This window comes from Etheostoma cragini, chromosome 2, assembly GCF_013103735.1.
Source record: "Etheostoma cragini isolate CJK2018 chromosome 2, CSU_Ecrag_1.0, whole genome shotgun sequence".
Lineage (NCBI taxonomy): Eukaryota > Metazoa > Chordata > Actinopteri > Perciformes > Percidae > Etheostoma > Etheostoma cragini.
The window spans coordinates 2,534,360-2,553,527 of record NC_048408.1 but is presented as its reverse complement, the minus strand read 5'-3'; the positions used below and the strand labels follow the sequence as shown (position 1 = coordinate 2,553,527).

The 19,168-nt window shown below is 40.9% G+C and overlaps 2 protein-coding genes across 3 annotated transcripts in view; both read right to left on the bottom strand.

Moving 5' to 3' along the window:
• Window positions 1-9,530, bottom strand: part of LOC117961573 (UPF0687 protein C20orf27 homolog) — a 12,800-nt gene extending 3,270 nt beyond the window's left edge. Inside the window, exons 1-5 of one of the 2 annotated variants that reach the window (XM_034900365.1) lie at window positions 9,312-9,530; window positions 8,225-8,297; window positions 7,040-7,170; window positions 3,682-3,835; window positions 1,570-1,695 (exon numbers count right to left, since the gene is read on the bottom strand). In XM_034900365.1, coding sequence (XP_034756256.1) covers window positions 1,570-1,695; window positions 3,682-3,835; window positions 7,040-7,170; window positions 8,225-8,243 — 430 coding nt within the window. In that variant the 5' untranslated portion in view covers window positions 8,244-8,297; window positions 9,312-9,530. Of the gene's footprint in view, window positions 1-1,569; window positions 1,696-3,681; window positions 3,836-7,039; window positions 7,171-8,224; window positions 8,721-9,311 lie in introns of those variants that run through there. The other variant, XM_034900374.1, reaches the window with a different exon arrangement.
• Window positions 9,531-13,340: 3,810 nt separating this feature from the next.
• The window catches only part of LOC117960437 (dual specificity testis-specific protein kinase 2-like), an 18,488-nt gene continuing 12,660 nt past the window's right edge, over window positions 13,341-19,168 (bottom strand). Inside the window, exons 8-11 of the mRNA XM_034898340.1 lie at window positions 18,543-18,626; window positions 16,683-16,769; window positions 16,331-16,424; window positions 13,341-14,864 (exon numbers count right to left, since the gene is read on the bottom strand). Of these exons, the coding sequence (XP_034754231.1) occupies window positions 13,663-14,864; window positions 16,331-16,424; window positions 16,683-16,769; window positions 18,543-18,626 (1,467 nt within the window). The 3' untranslated portion in view covers window positions 13,341-13,662. The remainder of the gene's footprint in view (window positions 14,865-16,330; window positions 16,425-16,682; window positions 16,770-18,542; window positions 18,627-19,168) is intronic.

Genomic DNA, 19,168 nt, shown 5'->3' with positions numbered 1-19,168 from the left:
GGTTTAAGTTACTTCCGCAGTGGTTGCACTTTTCCGAACCGGATGCTCTGTCCATCAATATATATACGGTCTATGGACACGACCTAAGGAAACCAGTGTACAAGGTGGAACAAAAGCTTATGCTCTGGATCACAAACCAAGCATGCCTCAACAATCTCAGCAAACATATCATACCACACATAACACACCCTTTAAGAGAGTGCTCCTAATCTCAGCTCATTACCTGTATAAAGGACACCTTGGAGCCAGAAAGCTTTTGTGATCAAAAGGGAGTCAAAAACTTATTTTCCTCCATTAAAATGCAAATCAACTTATAACATTTTTAACATGCTTTTTCTGGATTTTATTATTGTGTCTTACTCTTCAAATAAATCTACCATTAAAATTATAGACTGATCATGTCTAAGTCATTGGGAAAATGTACAAAATCAGCATGGGATCAAATACTCATTTCCCCTCACTGTAGGACAAATATGGTACGGCCTTGGGAGGAGTGTGATGTTTGTGCACAAACACAGAAGGAAACGCACGTCTGTACTTATAACAACAGTCTGTACAGGTGTGTGCCGCATGGTGTTACAAAATTTGAATGTTGTTGCATACAAAAATTCTGACTTTTTGATGCATGAAATATTTCAGAATGTGATCTTATTTTTTAATAAATGTCTGGATGTTTACAACAATTTGTGTTTAACACCTTGCCAAAAGCAGGTTTGGTCACACAGTGTTAAAGTTCGGATAACGAGTACATTAAGTGTAATGATTTCCTGCATGTCTTCCTCCCCTTTCTTATCTAGCTGTCTGAGTGAAGAATTGTGCGTGAGACATCAATAATTAAAATATTAAGAGTAATTGTTATTCCCGCATGTACTTTCTCAAGTCTGACCAGTTCACCACCTCACCATCTGTGTCGCCCACTCCCAACGTCTCCAAATTGTGCGTACACATGGGTTAGAGTCAAAAAATCTTGGCGGTCGCAAGGTTTTTTCAAATTTCTTTTTCAATAAATAATCCTTGTGTGAAAAGTGGAATAGGCACATTTTCAACCCCGTTTTGTGCGTATGCCACATTAAGAAATGAGACCCCAGAGTCTTTTTTTGTAAAAACTAACTGTATAACTGTGCTATAAACGGGCAATTCTTCAAAGTAAATGTCTGACTGAATTATGGGTGGAGATGAAACAACAGAAACAAATAAATATTGGTAACATATCTTTGTAATAACATTTTGCTGTGTGTTTGGGAAGTTAATCTCGCCACTGTCGCACTGTTGCTTGCTCTGGAGGAGACTACTAGAACTGTTGGGTCCTTGTAAATTCTGGAGTGTGGTCTATCTGTATAGTGTCTTGAGATAACTCTTGTTATGAATTGATACTATAAATAAAATTGAATTGAATTGAATTAATCTGGCAGTGGCGTTTAAAACTTGCAGTTTTAAATTAAGTATTAAATTAATAATTAATTACTTTAAATTAAGTTTGTGATTTGCAAACATACTACACACTGATAACCTGAATAGAATATGTTTATGAAGTGCACTTTGAGTGTGTGTGCATGTGCTGGTACATACCAATGACCCTGGCCTGGAATCTGACCTTCAGACTGCTGCCCTTTCTTCCTCTGGTTACCAGAGTGATCTCCTCCTGCAGCACCCCCTCTTGGTGAGTCCTGTACTCACATGTTACCTTTACTCCTCCTATAAGGGGAGGAATCATCATCTGCATTATCCCGGTTTACCCATTGTAAATCTCTACTTGATAACTTGCCACAGAATGGTTGGAAATCAGCAACTTTAACCCTTTTAGCGTTTAGCAAAGCCGCGTCATCCTCCCCAGTTCTATCATCAAAAAACATCACGTCTGATTATAAAAAGCAAAAACAAGATGGCGACATCCACATTGCCAAATTCAAGGCTTCAAAACAATAGTCCACAAAACAATGTGTGAAGTCAACGCTATGTTATGTTCTTTATTCACTCTGCAACACCATCAGACAGATGAAAGGCTGACAGGGGGAGTTGTATTTTATACTTGTGCTTCAGAGTGACTTTAAAATGTTTTTTGTCATTGCAGGATATTGTTTCTCAGTTCTGCTTCAAAACTGTGTCCTAAACTGCATGGTACGTACATATTTAATGCACACAAACTTATGTTTCTCATGTCTGTCCATTTCTCTACCCTGTTCTGCCCAGACGTCCTCTAACTGTAGCATCTTGGTCATGTCTTTGCTCAGAAAATTGATGATAGCACTAAAAATGTCCCTAAAGATCCATTTTAAAAAGAAAAATTCCCAAATACACTTGTCCCCTCTGCATTGGTTTATTTTGTCAGTTGACGTTTCAAGGACCTTTCTCAGGACACAAAGAGAAAGGTCCTCCTGATCGTACGCCGACCAACCAATTCAACCAATGCAGTGGTGAGTGTGTGAGAATGTTTTTTTACTGTTTGAACTAGATAAAAAGCAAGAAGTCTTCCTATTCTTTACGATGAGTTGTCTAGGAACGGTGAATGTCTGTACAAAATGTGTGCCAATTAATCTTTTTTTTCTTTTCTTTTTTAAGATATTTGCCAGGGTAAATGAGATCTTTGACCTTCTAGTGGTGTTTGGGGAAAACAGTTAGGTACCAAAATTAGGATTCATCCTCTGGGAACCACGGATAGCTCTACTAAATTTCATGGAAATCTATCCTTTTGATTCACAACATTTAACTAAAATACATTAACCAGTTGTAGAGCTAGAGATGAAGTCAGGAGGCTTTACTGTCATCCTCAGTACACTCATTCTTGACCAAATTGTTGTTCATGACTAAAAAAGAGGTGTAGGAGCATTTTGTTTTGCTTGGTTGACAGCTGCCTGGGACTATCGCACAAGATGGCATTCATTCTTAGCTCCACCCAGGCACCATGTTTTTGCTCAGGTTGGCATTTTCTGGCTCCAGTTACTGACAAGTTAGTGGAGTGCCATCTCCAAATACTTGCCCAATTCAAATATTGGTAGCCCTGGTCGGGTTGGATCAGTGGGTAGAACAGGCGCATATGTATTTGGAGGGTTATGTCTCAACAGCAGAGGTCCAGGCTTAGAGTCCGACCTGTAATGATTTCCTGCAGGTCTACCCCCTCTCTCACCTTGCTGTCCTATCATCAAGGCGGAAAAGCCCCAAAAATGTTGTCTGCCACTTTTTTTATTATTATTATTTTTTTTAATCAGTTCAATAATCTTATTGTAAACCTGCTTGTGTTACTTAGAGCTCAGCTCCTATTTACCTCTATGTTTGTGGGTCTGAGTCTTTTGTAATCAGAACTTCAACAAATGTGCACACGTTTGATAGCAACCGTTTTACCCCGTGTCCTCAACTAGATTGATTGAGAAAAGACCACAGAGTCTGGGAAACAATGGAGAGGCTGATGGATTAGCACAGTGGAACACAGTCCAGCAAAACATCAAGGTAGACCGAGAAGAAGCCTACCAAACAGGGACATACACGGGAGTCGTGTGCGTGCGTGCGTGTGTGTGCTATAATAATAACAGGAGTGTTATTTATGTTACTCATTTGAACAAAACATGTTTACATTTTTCTAAGTTGTGTGATCAGATGCCTGGGTGTGTGTGTGACTTTTTCCAAATTGGCACACATGTTCTGCACTATTACGGAGGCAGTAAACGGTATCAGTACTACACTTACTCTCCACTATTGAGTCGATACGATTGACCCGGAGGCTGGGGAACCTCCGAGTTGGAGAGGAGGAAGGAAGACAGGAGAGCTCTTTGCCCAGTGTGGGGACATCTGGGATGGTGAAGACAATCTCATATAAGTGGTGGCTCTTCAGGAAACCAGCCTGATGAAATTTAAAAGGAGACATAAAGCAAATATTGAGTTTAATAATAAGCTAACGTGTTTATTTGGTAATATTTCATATTTAAATTTGAGATTTAGATTTGATTCTATGAATACATGGATTAAAGCAAAAAAGAAAATCTACAGTTCCCTATCTACAATTTGCATCTGTAATACAAGTTACGGAGGAGACCCCCCCCCCTCGTAAAAAGGTGTAAAATGTACAGTATTTTACTGTGGCTCAGTGGTAGAGCGGTTGACTGCCAATCGGAAGGTTGGTGGTTCGATCCCTTGCCCTGCAGTCCCATGTCGAAGTGTCCTTGGGTAAGACACTGAACCCCGAGTTGCCCCCGGTGCTGCGCATCGGAGTGTAAATGTGTGTGAGTGTTTATCTGATATGCAGATGGCACCTTGTACGGCAGCCTCGGCCACAGTGTATGAATGTGTGTGATTGGTAAATGTATCCGGTATGATGTAAAAGCGCTTTGAGTAGTCGTTTAAGCGCTATATAAATACAGCAAATTTACATTTACATTTACTCCTGGTTAGAGACAATTGAATTTGATATCTATCAAACTGTCCATTTCAGAATACATACACATGTATTGCATTGTTTATCTCTCATTAGTTTGCTCAATATGACCCATAAATACCTTAGCTCTATACCTTTTTTGCTTTTATGAATTCTGTAAACATTTTGTGAGACTCTGCTGGGTAGACCTTCTAGATGGATCTTAAATGCATCGGTCTGGTGCACTTTGATCAAATTTGAGAGGGTTTCTGGTGTGATACGCTTCAGTTTAGCATCTATAATCAAACTTTAATCTTTGAGGCTGTTCTAGTTTTAGCATGTCCTCAGTGATTGGCTCGCTCTGTGGTACAGTGGTCACCTGCCAATTGGAAGGTTGGCGGTTTGATCCCTGGCCCTGCAGTCCCATGTCAAAGTGTCCTTAAGCTGAGTTGCCCCCCCCCCCCCCCCCCCCCCCCCCGGCGCTGCTCCATTAGAGCGTAAATGTTTGAGTGTTTATTTGACGAGCAGGTGACACTTTGTACGGCAGCCTCGGCTACAGTCTCTGAATGTGTGTGAATGGTTCCTGACGATGGATTTGTTATGTATATTTTTGTTATAAATAACCATTCCTGACGTGTTAGAATTGAAGTTTATAATATAATAAATTGGTTATTCCAGTGTAAACGTTTTTTTTATGTACTACTAAAAATTGCAAAAAGTGTTCCTTTTACTAAGTTAAGTGAAAAATTAAAAAGAGTGGTCCCCCCAGTCTGTCTGTGTGTCGACTATATCCTCTGTCCGAAATATAAGGCCGACATACACTACCGGTCAAAAGTTTGGGGTCACTCACAAAATTCCATTGGACTACAATATAGACAGAATCACAGCTGAGATCAGTTGCTTACAGCAGTGTGCTTACATAACTGCAAAAGGGTTGTTTAATGTTTTCTTAGTTAGTTTTTTAAAAATAATATCAGATTAGTAAACAAAATGAGCATTTGGAACATTGGATGAACGGTTGCTGATAATGGGAAATGTAGATATTGCATTGAAGATCAGCCACCCACCCAGATCAGCTGGTATCCTGTCTATAATGGAGAGGAATGGAAATATGTAAGTGACCCCAAACCTTTGACCAGTAGTGTAAGTACCGGCAGCAACAGTTATGCAGGAGAGAAAGACTATTTCAAAAGTTTGTGTTCAGCTCTCAGTACGTTTGAAGCTTTTAATGGAATCTCTGTGTGTTCAAATTTCATTTATATCATTTCATGTTTTATGTTTGCTAGGTGTCACATTACGTTACTGCTGATGAAGACCCAACATTTCCTGATGTTGCTTCATAATAAAAGCATTCAAATACCAAAATAACAGGGGACTTTTTTGTGAAGAACTTATAGGAAATGAAACCGTTTCATTTCAACGTCAACTACAGACAGCGCTGTGTAGCTCTGGCAACGCAAGACTAATTAACAGAAGGGAGATGAATAATAGCATATTGGTGAATTCAGGGACATTTTATGAAACCAATAAATAACGTTATTTTCAAGGCAACAGAGCTGCAGAAAGCTCGAGACAGCCAGGGATATAGGAGTAGGCATGCATGCAGGAACAACAACACTGACACATCCCTAACAGTGTAATATCATCCAACACACACAATTCACTCTCAATGGTTTTTGTGACATGAGTTATACTGGTGGTTAGTAGTACAGGGGACTGTAGAAATCCTTCCTACCACAGGAAATACAAGTTTTTTACACTTCATCACTAAATGTTAGATAATACATGACATGGAACCTATGTTTGTGCAACTTGCACATTTTTCAATTTTTTGCATATTGTTCCATTTATATTTGGAGCCCAAGGGGCGAGCTGCAAGGTCGGTGCCTCTTTCGCGGGCTACACAAGTCATCGTGGGTGACTCGCATAAGGGAGGCTTGGACCCCATCATAACTGCTTGCAATTCTAGTTACCTTTCTTTTGGAATATTTGTTCTCGTATTCTATCCTATTTAGTACTAAAATTTCCAAATTTGGGATCAATAAATTTAAATCTAATCTAATCTAATCTAGTTTATGTGCAATGCTTAAAGATGCATAATCTCGCAATGCCAGACCTACCTCCAAAAGGCTGTGCCATAATTTCTGGCTACACCACAGATACATCCCAGCATAGGAGAAAAAAAAACAATCTAGGTTGTTAGCATTTGTTAAAACCAATCACAAATGTCTTGGGCGCTGCTAAACTTCAGACGCAGCAACAGTGCCTAGGTAGAATAGTAGAATTTGAAGGAACCTGTTTTGGTGGAACACTTGCAAGCTGCAAGAAAAAACGCCACAAACAATATTAAATTAGCTGGATACGTGGTTAAACTGTTGTTCCCAGTGTATCAATGTCTGTACTTCTGTCCACAAAAATCCCACCAATCAGTCCCAAAACAACCCAGATAGATAGTAAATGCCATAAACATATTCTTTGTAAATCTTTACTATCAAAGAACCATGCAGGCCTGCCTTGTCGCAATTTTCAAAACTTTCCATTTTCAGGGTGCAGCTTGCTAGCTTGAAGTTTGTTGTTATCCCAAAGCGAGGGTGGGTTGATATGGTGACCTTGTTGGCGAACTATTGCTTATTTACATGATGCATATAACGGGCCACAGAACAGCCTTTCCATTCCTCACACACATAGACACACCTTGACCAAGTAGCTGCCGTCCTTCTCTGGGATAGCAATGAGAGTAGAGAGGTTTGACTCATTGTCTTTTCGTGTTGGAGAGCCAGGAGGCTCGTCAGGGAAACGCACCCCACCGGCCTTCGAGGTGGAGCCTGTTGACGGAGAGAAAAAACAGGTTTGAAATCCTCTAGCAACCACTTAGCCACAACGATGATTAGTAGAATATCTATCTTGAAGCAAAAACAGCAATGAGCATTTCAATAAATGTTTGATAAATTCATTTAAAGCAAACTGAAGATGCAAACAAAGATGAAGGAGGTCAGAAGTGAGTTAATAAAAACATCTGGATAAGTTAACAGCATGCCTCCTACCTTCTGCTGGACAACATCACCCTGACTACTACAACCACTACTATTTCTAGTCATAGTTGCATTATCTTTATTGTGACTATAATTGACACTGTTCATCACACCCCAAACCGGCAATGTCAGACACCGCCTATCAAGAGTTTGGGTCTGAGTGAGGATTCTCCCTAAAGGTTTTCCTCACCACTGTCTAGCACTAAATGCTTTCTCTTGGGAGAATTACTGGAATAGTTGGGTCTAGACCTACTCTATCTGTAAAGTGTCATGAGAAACTCTTATTAAGATTTGATACTATAAATAAAATTGAATTCAATTGACATAGAAGTGATAGATTCAGCCGAGGCAGAACAGTCAGCTATTAAAAATGCATTCCTTGGTTTTGTTGTCTCTGAATTTTTTCCCCAGCTAACTGTTGACATGTTGAATTTATGAAAAGTTTATGTGGTAGTGCTATTGGAAGCTACAACATAGTGAGGCGAGCGTATGTGCGTTCCACCTGCCGTTAGGAAACTGCATGTGTCGGTGAAACACAAGCGGCACACCTCTCCAATGACATGCCGCTGTAGTAAGCGACATGAACCGCCAGGGGATTAGTTTGTGTCACTGTACTACTGGTGGCCTACTAGTTTCAGTCTCGGGGTCACTCTCATATTTTGTCAACAATCTACACAAATTCTCAAGTAATGATAAAGTAAAACAAAAATTAATTGTGTCTCATAGAGGTTCATTTTTAGTGCATGACTAATATGTGTAAATTGCACAGAAAAAAAGGAGGGGAGCCTAATGCATGTGATGTCCTACTGGCTGGGAAGGCGTTTTCAACTTTTTTCCACAAACTTACCTTTTCTTCCTGTTGCCATGGTAATATGGTTAGGGATTGGGAAGTGTCAGACAATACCAGAATGATGTCATCACTGACCTCCAGGACAGATAATGGCACAAAGGAGAGAGACAGGACCATGATTGTTAGGTGTGACACGTGGCTTCATTGTCTAAAGTAAGTCCTGGGCTTGAGAAAAGATGGTGCACAGAATATTGATTAGGGCAACCAACGACTATTTTCATTTTCAATTAATCTGTGGATTATTTCCTCAATTAATCAATTAATTGTTTGAACTATTAAATGTCAGAAAATTTAAATCAGGGTAGAGCTGCAAAAATTAATTAGTTGTCAACTATTGAATTCATTATTGAATATTTTGATAATTGATTAATCAGTTTAAGTCGTTTTTTATTTAACAAAAACATTCTGTTGTGAAATTTTTCTAGTTTCTTCACATGGGAGTAAACTGAATATGTATTTAAGTTTTGGACAAAACAAGACATTTGAAGACATTCTTGGGCTTTGGAGGACAGTGATTAATATGTCAGAAACTAGTAAACAGTGTCACAGACCAAACAACTAATTAAAAAATAATTGACAGATTTATCGAAAATGAGTATAATCGTCAGTTGCAGCCGTAGATCAGTGGTTTCCAAAGTCCCATGATGACATCCTTAAATGTCTTATTTGTAAGAATGCGAAACAAGAGAGACCCTCGGCTTTTGTTAGCCCAAATAAGTCTCTTATCACATGTTTGTAATCACATATTCAGAACATATTACATAATGGCATTTTTGGATATATTATCCATATATAAGCAATGGAACAGAATACGTTAATGTGAGTCTGGTATCTCCTCTCTGAAGTGAGATGAGAGTGAAAGGCAACACCCTGGTTCGGCTACATTGAATGAGCATCCCTCCTTCTCAACTGTAGGCTACTAACATGACCGTCGCGTTAACACTTAATAGTTGAAAATATGAGTAAAATAAAATAAACTGTCTCCACCAATTAAAACACAAGTGGCGTTACACGCCTATCAGTTTAGCATCCTGCAGCAACCCTCAGCTTTAATAGCCAATGGATTCCACCACATGGGACGTGCCGCTCAGCGCAGATGTGCTGGACGTTTGTACCTTTTTCCATGCCGTTACTCCCCTGGAAGCATTTGTCCCGACGAATCACTCCCAAAATGCTACTGTGTTGTCCAGACATAGAGAAGGCTCGAACATTTTTCATGCGTAGGCGTGTGCCTTATTAGCGGACACGCGCGTGGCGTCGGCACACTCAATACGACCGGCTATTTATAGTTTATAGCCCTAATTTACATGGGGACTGCATGTCCAGGTCCTGCTGGCCAGAGGGTGGCATTGTTAGCTTGTTTCCGGTTTATGCTCTGATCTATGGCAAGCCGTTTTAACATGTATAGCTATGTGGATATGTATTGTAGATATCCGTAATTAAAATCTTACTAGTCTAAAATAACATTTCAGCTATCCACAGCACTTTTGCAATTCATGTGTATTAGTTTTCATTGTATATACAGTATATACATATATGTATTTCTCCAAAATTGAAAAACATACGTAATTTGGAATATGGCCTACATGTCTATATTTAAAATACAATTATGGATATTGCCACTTTCAACTTCAAGAATACTAATACAATGCCCTGCTTTACAAAACTAATACCAAATAATGGATTTACACACATATAATAGTCACATTCTTCTCAAGGCATTCTTTTTTCTTCCATTACACCACCAGAAAATACACATATTGATATAAATGGATTAAGTGGACAATTATTTATTTGTAAGCCAATATTATTAACATTATCGCATTTTCCTTCCCTGTTTCAGCAAAAATGTGATAATAATATTAACATATTTTCACTATTTCAATCATTATTATTTTCACTCCATGCAGGAATGTAGCCCATCATGTCACAGCGTAACGTCTGCCTGCACATGTCACAACTCCCAGCCAATAGAGTGTGCTCTTGGACGGTCCCATTGTACGGTGGGTTGTTCGGACAGCACCTATGGAAGTCACAAGTAGTGGAGGGAATGCAGAAACTTACCTCTTGGATAGCGGCACCTTGGCCACAACAGCGGCACCAAGATGTCAACTCGAAGAGACGGCACCCCGCAGGCTGCGGCTGCACCTCCCCAAGCCCCGGCTTCAGCTCAACCGTACCGCCCTCCTTCCCCGCGGCGGAATACCCCGCCAAACATCACGACGACCTGGCCATAAGGCACTGCGGGCAGCACCCACCTTGTCCAATCCACCCCTGAGCTGCCTTGCAAACTAAGAGCGGGAAACACAACGGTGCTTTTAAGAGCTACACAATTTACCATAAAGAGCAGTTTCTCTCAGTCAGTCCTCTTTTGTCCTTTGTGAGCATGTTGCGGCCACTAAGATGTACGTTTCACACACACGCCGCCAGGCTCACCAGATAGTTGTAACTAAGAACTGGCAATACTCTGCAGGAAATAGTAAATGTAAATGGCCTGTTCCTATATAGCGCTTTTCTAGTCTTAACAACTACTTAAAGCACTTTCACAGGACAGGAACCATTCACCAACTGTAAATGGGACCTTCTGTTTGTGATAAACCTTTGTTGTTATGTGATGAGGAGGTATCATGACTAGAGTGGCAATCTAGGTCTGACCTGTTTAACAAATAACTTATTGTCCCAGTAGAGCACTGGGCTCCCAGAATGCAGTTACTTGTCGTTCCTAGAGTCTCTAAAAGTATAAGGGAGCCAGAGATATCAGGCTCCTCTCCTGTGGTCTCAGTCTGGGTTCAGGAGGCAGACTGCCAATGTGGAGATGGCTTAGCTGGCTCAGGAGACTTGGAGAAGTCCATAGGTTCTGTTGGACGTACACTTTCCTCTTCCTCCTCCTCCTCTAAAACTGTCCTCTTTGAGAAAGCATAGTTAGGGAGTGATGAGTTGCAGGGTTTGCAGAGGGCAGCACACTTTCAGTTTCAACTATTAAGTAAATGTTAAAAAAAGAATGAAAACCGCACAGGGTTATGCACAACCAATTCTGTTTATTACCAGATTATTGCACGCAGCTGTATAGAAGAACAGAACATGGAAATCAAGCAAAAAAAGTCATGGTTTAACATCAGAAATTAAGGGATAAAGGTTATCCTGCATGTATACATCACTCTACCCTTTGCTCAAAAGCACATACACACACAGTGTGTGGAATGATCTGTACAATAAATATGCATGCCTACTCCACATACCATTTTTAGTAAGATTGTGATCAAAATGCACATGTCCATACACACAATGAGGGGGAGTAGATGTCAAAGGATTACTGGTGTTTAAGTTGTTGGGCCAGAAACACACACACACACACACACCCACACACACACACACACACAAAAAACACCAGTAGCACAGATTTAAATAAAGCACCTTATTAAATAAAAGCCTGGTGTCTTCCTGCAAGTGCAAAAATAAAGAATTTACATGACAAGCCCCCCCACACACACATTTAAGAAGTAAATCATCGTAGTTCATTATATAAATATTCCCCCCTGTAGTTATTGTTCCATTAATTAAAAACAGTATTTTTTAAAAATAGGGTTTTGGACCTGCACACTGTAATTCACATGTTTTTGTTTACTCCATATTGAAACCTGGGCTTAACAGAGCAATGTGTCCATCAGTGATGGGAGTGTAGAACTGGTTCCAATTCCTTTGAATTCTGTCAGTTGTACATTGTAAAACAATGAAGCCAAATTCATGCATCTATGCCACTATACTGAACGGGTCATGGTGAATAGGAAGAGAATTCCAAGTAATAATGGAAACACCAGCAATATGCACAACCATATTTTCTACCCATTCCAAGAATGTTTTGTATTTGACCCTGCATCTGTTGGCACTTTAAACACCAACCCACTACTATTTGCTGTGACTGCCCAGAATTAAGACACACAGATGCTGGGCTCAGTATTGGGTTCTCAGTATTTATGGAGGACCATTAAGGGTGACTTCACGCCTCAGCTGTTTGGTCCGTTTTGACCAAACCTTGGAGCATTTTGTTGGATAATACAGTTTGTTTGGGTTGGTGTTAAAGGTTGTTGGAACTTTGGTGCCAAGCTAAACTTTAGTGCACTCGGAAGGGAACCGAGATCTCCTTCAAGTGGACCAGAGTTCCGTTCCCTTTAGCTGGTTGAATGATATCCGACCCAAATTTAGGATGTAAACCAAAAATAGTGCAGAAACTAGCCAGTAATTTCAACTTTGCACACAATTAGAGGAGTTATAGATGGTTTAATGGACAATAAATTTCAAATCTATAACTCATGTTATTATGACCACATAATGCACATCGGCTGGGGGACAAAACATCATCATCTCCTTCTCTCGGTGTCTATCAGTTGCTCATATTGTTCGCCTTCTTTTAAAACAGTGGTTCTCAAACTTTTGTCAATAATGTACCCCCCACCCCCCCCCTTTGAAATATCGTTGCCAAATATCGTTTTTAGCCAAGCAGCCCTTAACCAGTGCAAACCATTTTGGTAGAAAAATGCCTAAGTAAAGAGTTACATTATAGTGCTGAACCATCAGTGTTTCATTTATCAAACAACAACAACCTTGTAACTGAAAAACACTACATTTCAAATGCTGAATCCTGAACCCTTGTATTGTCTTCCCACGGAGGCCCATCCACTTGTCTTCCATTTTGGGTCGCCTGTTTTGAAGCAGAAATTAGCCTATAAATTAACTTAAATTAACTATAAATTAATAAACTCAATTCTGTATAACATCTTCTTAGCCAGCTTTATACATTTTTACCACTAGTTTTAGACTTATTTTTGGAATTGAAGGCCAATAAACCTCATTTACAAGAAATGATTGCGTAAAATGAGCAGAAATTATTTTAAATTAATTGTTTTGACAAATAGAACATATGTTCATGAATGATCCCAGATTTTGACTCGAATAGACCATGAAAGTAGTGTTCATTGGTAAGCGTTTTGGAGCCATCCATGCTATTTTTGTGAAACTTGGTTGAAAGAAAGCCATTGTAACTGATTTAGAAACTTTGAAAATGGGTCAAATTTGACCCGGGGACAACCCAAGGGTTAAATAATTATTATAGTTTAATTATTTAGGAATTTTGCATGACTGATATTTTATTAACATTTAAAAAAAATCTCTATTTCTCCATTTAATAAACACAGTCGCTGGGACCTCTGTCCAATAGACCAGCGACCTTTTCAACCGTGTGACATTTGTTAACAGTGTTTGGTGCGCTTGACAAAGTGCAGTCTGAACGCAAAGCAAACATAATGAAAATGCAACGACAGTGCAACTTCCCCCCCCGAATTGTACCGAGTATACCAAACAACAGGTGTGAAAGTGCCCTTAGTGTTAGTAAGTTTTTCCGCTAAAATTTAGTGCTGGTGCATCCCCCGTCGGCAGGCCTATGTCTGGGCCTCCGGCAGGGACCGGCCAGGCTCACATGGCACTACAAGTCCATATGGGCTTCGACACAGCAGAGCTTTGGTTGCTGGGGCAGCTGTGGTTGAGGAGGAAGCGCTGCCACTGGTTATGGTACCGTTGAGGTTCTGGTAAATTCGCCGTGGTAATGAAGCCCTTCGGCGGGGGGCGGGCATAGCAGCTGAACCCCGGAGGCACACAAAGGGAAAACTCAGACTCACCAGACAACATCCTGGACAGGAAATGACCTCATTCTGCTCAGAGGTGCCGCTAGGGTCAGAGGACTGGAGCTGGGAGCCACTGTAACCATTTGCACGCTGTCCTCCACCCAACCGCACCTGCTGACCAATCACAAGAGCTGACTCGTTGTTGTTGTCCAGTCGTGGCAGAGCAGGCAATGTGAGCGGTCCGTTGGAGATGGGGAGTTGCCAGCCATTTGTCTTTAAGGAGGAGGAGCAAGTGGAGGTGAGCAGGGATCTTCCAGGTGAGGAGTCAATGCCTCCCTCTACTGTCTCAGGAGACTTGGTACAGTCCATGGGTTCTGTTGGACGTACACTCTCCTCTTCTTCCTCCTCCTCTACCCGCTCCAGAGACATCATCTCCAGCTCTGAAGAAAGACATAACTCCTCTTCCATCCCATCCTCCTCCGTTAACAACTCTCTCTTGTCAGTTATCTCAATCTGCTCTACTGCCTCCTCTGACGCCCCGGTCCTCTTCCTCATGTGGTCCCCTACATCCTCCCTCCCTTTTGTAATTGACACTCTTTTTTCTTCTTCATCATTTTCCTCCTCCTTCCCCTCCGTATCTTTTGGAAAGCCTACAGTCCTGCTGAGCTCTGGAGTACAGGGGAGTGACTGGCATCTCCTTGGCAGCGCTCGCATCCCTGGCATCCCTCGGAGAAGGTGGGGGGAGGAGCAAGGGTCACGAAGTGCCGGGAGGGTAAATGTCAGGGAGATGACGGACTTGCTAGGTGTGTCTAAGAGTTTACACCGCCCCCCATTTAGGTCCTGTCTGAGAGAGAAGGGGTTGACCCGCGCAGGGGTCCCGAGGAGAAGAGGAGTCTGCGTGCCCGGGTTTAACATGTCCGACTGGCTCCTTGCCAGGCCTTGGAGTTGCTGGCTGCGGTCAACCGGGTGACAAGGAGAGCTGCGGCGCCGGTACGGGCTGACATCTACTGCCACTGGCTCTGAGAAAGGGAAGGAGGGAAACAGACATGTTGTCGCACTGTTGCTTGCTCTGGAGGAAACTACTAGAACTGTTGGGTCCTTGTAAATTCTGGAGTGTGGTGTAGATCTCCTCTATCTGTAAAGTGTCTCGAGATAAATCTTGTTATGAATTGATACTATAAATAAAATTGAACTGAATTGAATTGAAAGAGACATTTGATTTTTGAGCAACTTTGACGGTGGCCTTGAAGCGCGAACACCTTTTTTGCCAGCTTTCTTTTCTTTTCAACCAACCACTAATAACAAAAACTTGAACAAGACACCAGCAACCCACTGCCAGCACACTTTATGTTAGCGAATGCATTGTTGTCCTAGACATCTTAAGAGCCGTTTTGAGTCCCGTAACACAGATTTTTGAATATGTGCTAACGGTGACCTTTTCATGAAGGTGGTTGAGGAAATGAAAAAGGGAGGCTGCGTTCACACAGTCCAACCGCCACTGGATAACTTTGAAAAATCCTATTTTGCATGGCTATATTTAGTCTGGAAGATTAGTTTCATTAGCCATAAAAAAAGCTTAGTCGAAATATTGTCTTTTTGGAATAGGGACAAAAAACGTAATATTATGTACACTTAAATGCAGTCTCTATCTTTGAAGTGGAGAATTTTTTTTTTTTTACAAACAAAACTATCCAGACCTGTTTCCTCCTCCTTTTTGTCATGTGCGTGTACCAGAGTGAATCAGAAACTGTATGGTTTTAATGGTGTGCTACTGTTAATGAGGTTTTGGAGAAGGTGTCATGCTTAATAACATGCTAAAGATACCCAGTTTGGAGAATAACCATTACATTCTGGAATCTTATTTCCCAGGATTCAACACTAGTCTGTCCGAGTCAGTAAGCCAACTCTCCATGGGAAACCCTGAGAGGGGGAAACCATCTGACGCAGCAGTAGCAACTACTCCAGGTTACTGTGTCAAATGGCTTGTTCTACTTTTATTCAAAGTTTGCTTGGAAATATTCACCACTAATATTACCTGACATTAAATAGGTACTGCTTTATAATCGCATCTCAACGTTCTGTCTCGAAGGGGGTCCCTGCTTCAAATATGATGAATGAATGTCTATATGCAAAGAGGAAAAGGGAAGTAGCCCCCACCAGGTTTTGATGGCTTTATGAATAAATATAAATATGAGTGGTTATAACTGGCTACAACACAGCTGCACAGTTATTCAAAGGTAACCCTCTGGCTAATCAGAATGTTGGCCATCTATGTTATATTATATCTATGATGCATTTCCCTCCCCTCCCTACCCTAGCACTACACTTACTATGCTCAAAGATAGGGGACAGAGCAGACTCTTCAGAGAAAAGCTGTGTAAGCCGGGGTAGCATCCATATCAATAGTGCTGTATAAAAAAACATCTTATGTATCTTTTAACATTATGAAGACATAAAAAAATGGAATTTTATTTGATCCTTTTACCGAGTGCAATGGGCTTCTCTCTCTCTTCTTCTCTATCCATTCCCTCCAAAATTAAGACAATGTCAGAGAACGAGGGACGGCTCACTGCACTCATCTGAAAACAGAAGGACAAAGATCCACATATGAAAAATGTATGTTAACAACAAGAAAACATTAATTTAGAGAAGGCTGTCAACAAACACACAGAGTGAGAGAGAGGGAGAGAGGTCCAACTGTCCACAGTGGTGTCAGAAGTGCACTGGAACTCAAAACAAGTATACACTCTGCAACGTTTTGAGCAGGGTCCCACAGAATTCTGCAGATTTTGAACAAGTATATATTGTTGTGTGTGTGTGTGTGTGTGTGTACTTACATTACAGCAGGCAACAGCAAGACTAAAGAACGCAGCTGGACAATCCCCAATCATGTTCTCAAATGCATCCACGTCCAGACCAAAGTCCTACACACACACACACACACACACACACACACACACACACACACACACACACACACACACAGCCACACACACACACACACACACACACACGTTGTTGTTATGTTGCAAATATTAAATCAATGCATTTCAAATATCAATATCTATAGAGCAGGGTTCTTCAATGATTAAAAGCCAAGGGCCCCTTAAAGCAACACCAAAACACTATTCTTCTGCGGTCCCCTAGAGGTTGGAAGTGGAATTGTCTCATTCAAACTACAGATCCGCTAGGCTGGCTCCACCGTCCCACGTACTTTTGCCCAGTTTTTATTTTCCTTCAGTACACTGTCTGGGTTTGCAGTATATTCTTGGGTTTTCTCCAGCCAAATCTTCGGCAGTTCAATCAGCAAACAGAGGGAGTGGTTGAGAACGATGATGTTGAGGTTGTGCGCTAGTTTGAATTGTTGTTGCGAACAAAGCCACTTAGTTGGTTGTAGCAACGCTGCCAAATATCCAGAAGTTAAAGCCTGAGCGAGAAAAATCTTTGCTAAGTTTTGCTGGTGGCCATAATAAAGAGCAATGCTAAGCAGACATCTTGACCATACGTTGGCAGATCCAGAGTGGTTCTGGGCAGTTCCAATAGTTTTAAACTTCAACAGAGTACCCACCTTCAAGTTGACACTTGTCAATGGAGAGTGGCCAGACTCTCTGTACAAATGAAATGTACAAGAGTCTGGTAGCACCAGGCTACAGATCCGCTACCCAATCTGGCAAGCAAATGCAGAAGTGCCGTTTACCCTGTTACGAGTTGATGAACCCCAGAAACAATTTTGGAAACATTACTTTAAGGTAAAAAAGAATCTTTGTGTTGTTTTAACTAAAAGAAAGATGGCATAGTGACCCCTCCACTACAAATATTTTATAAACTAAATTGGGAATAAACTGGTCCTACAATAACGAGTAAAAAGGCCTAATGCCTTTAAACACACATTTTTGGTACATCAAGCTAAACCTTCAAAATCTTAATTGTTGGCATGTTTTTGTAAAATCATGTTTTAATGCTAAACATACATATGGCACAGTAAATACTTAGGATTAACTGTAGGATAACCTGTGGATGGCTACTTTGGTGACTAGCTTGTTGTTTGGGGTCTTTGAGCAATTAGTCCATACTGTTAGATCCAAGATCGATACACTGTATGTAAGAAATGTAAATAGATAGTGTCTTTTATATGAGTTATAATGTTCCATGTTTGATTTGGCACTTTATGACTACATTTGACTATGACTATATGAATATACAGAATGTTTTAGATAACACAAATGCTTGCGTGGCATTGCTGTGTATGAGATATCAATATATATCTGTGAGATTCGTGTTCCGTTTTGATATTTTGATCTGATGTTTGATCATGTAAATGATGTTCATAGACTGGCTATGGACACCAGGGTTGTTTTACAATCTTTATAGAAAATATAAACCAGAGGTTGTCAAAAAGGGCTCTGGGATTAAGGGCTATGGGACATTTGCAACGACAATGTATCGCAGACCTTGCGGCTCACACCTCTTGATATTTCCTGATGTTACACCGTTACACTTTAGGTCCCGCTTTCGCCTAGTTGTCAAGGCGACTGACATAAGGGGCAACTGGCACCAGGAGGCTTGGACCCCGTCATAACTGCTTGCAGTTCAACTTATTCTTTCCGCCATGAATATTAAATTAATAACATGGTTCTGTCTGTAAGGGAGCGACACAGCACTACACAACCAGAATAAATCACAGGAATGAAGGCTACCTCTGTCCTGGGTAAGAAGTCAGGATCAGCTTCAATCCGGGCAATGATCTCACACAGAATGATGCCGTACGCAAACACATCCACCTAAGCAGAGGAGAAGAAGTGGACACAGGTTAGGGTAGGCCTTAAACTGCAGCCTTATGGGTAGTAGAGGATTGATACCAACACTGATAGTTTGGGGTTTACAGCTTCTGATATTTAGAGTGTGAAGTGATGTCATTAGAGTGAAGCGCTTCGAAAAAATGATCTTACATTGCTCTCTATATCTTGCTCCCACGTCAACAATTCTAACTTGTCATGGACAAAACGTAGGTATTCTTGTCTAGTTTCAGCCAATGTGCTCATTTATTCGATATGAATTATGCTTTTTGCTCAACAAGCTTTCAAATGATAAGAGTTCAGGATCTTACTCCATTCACTGCCTTGTTAACATTGTCCACATTTCTGAGCAAAATGCAGAGCAAAGCACTTTTTTAAATCGCTGATACGCCCACATTTTTAACTTTATCCACATGAATTTTATATCAATACGTTCACAAAGGACATTGACACACACACACAAACACAAACAGAGACAAACACACACAAACACTTAGGCACACACAGGGACACAGAAACACACAGAC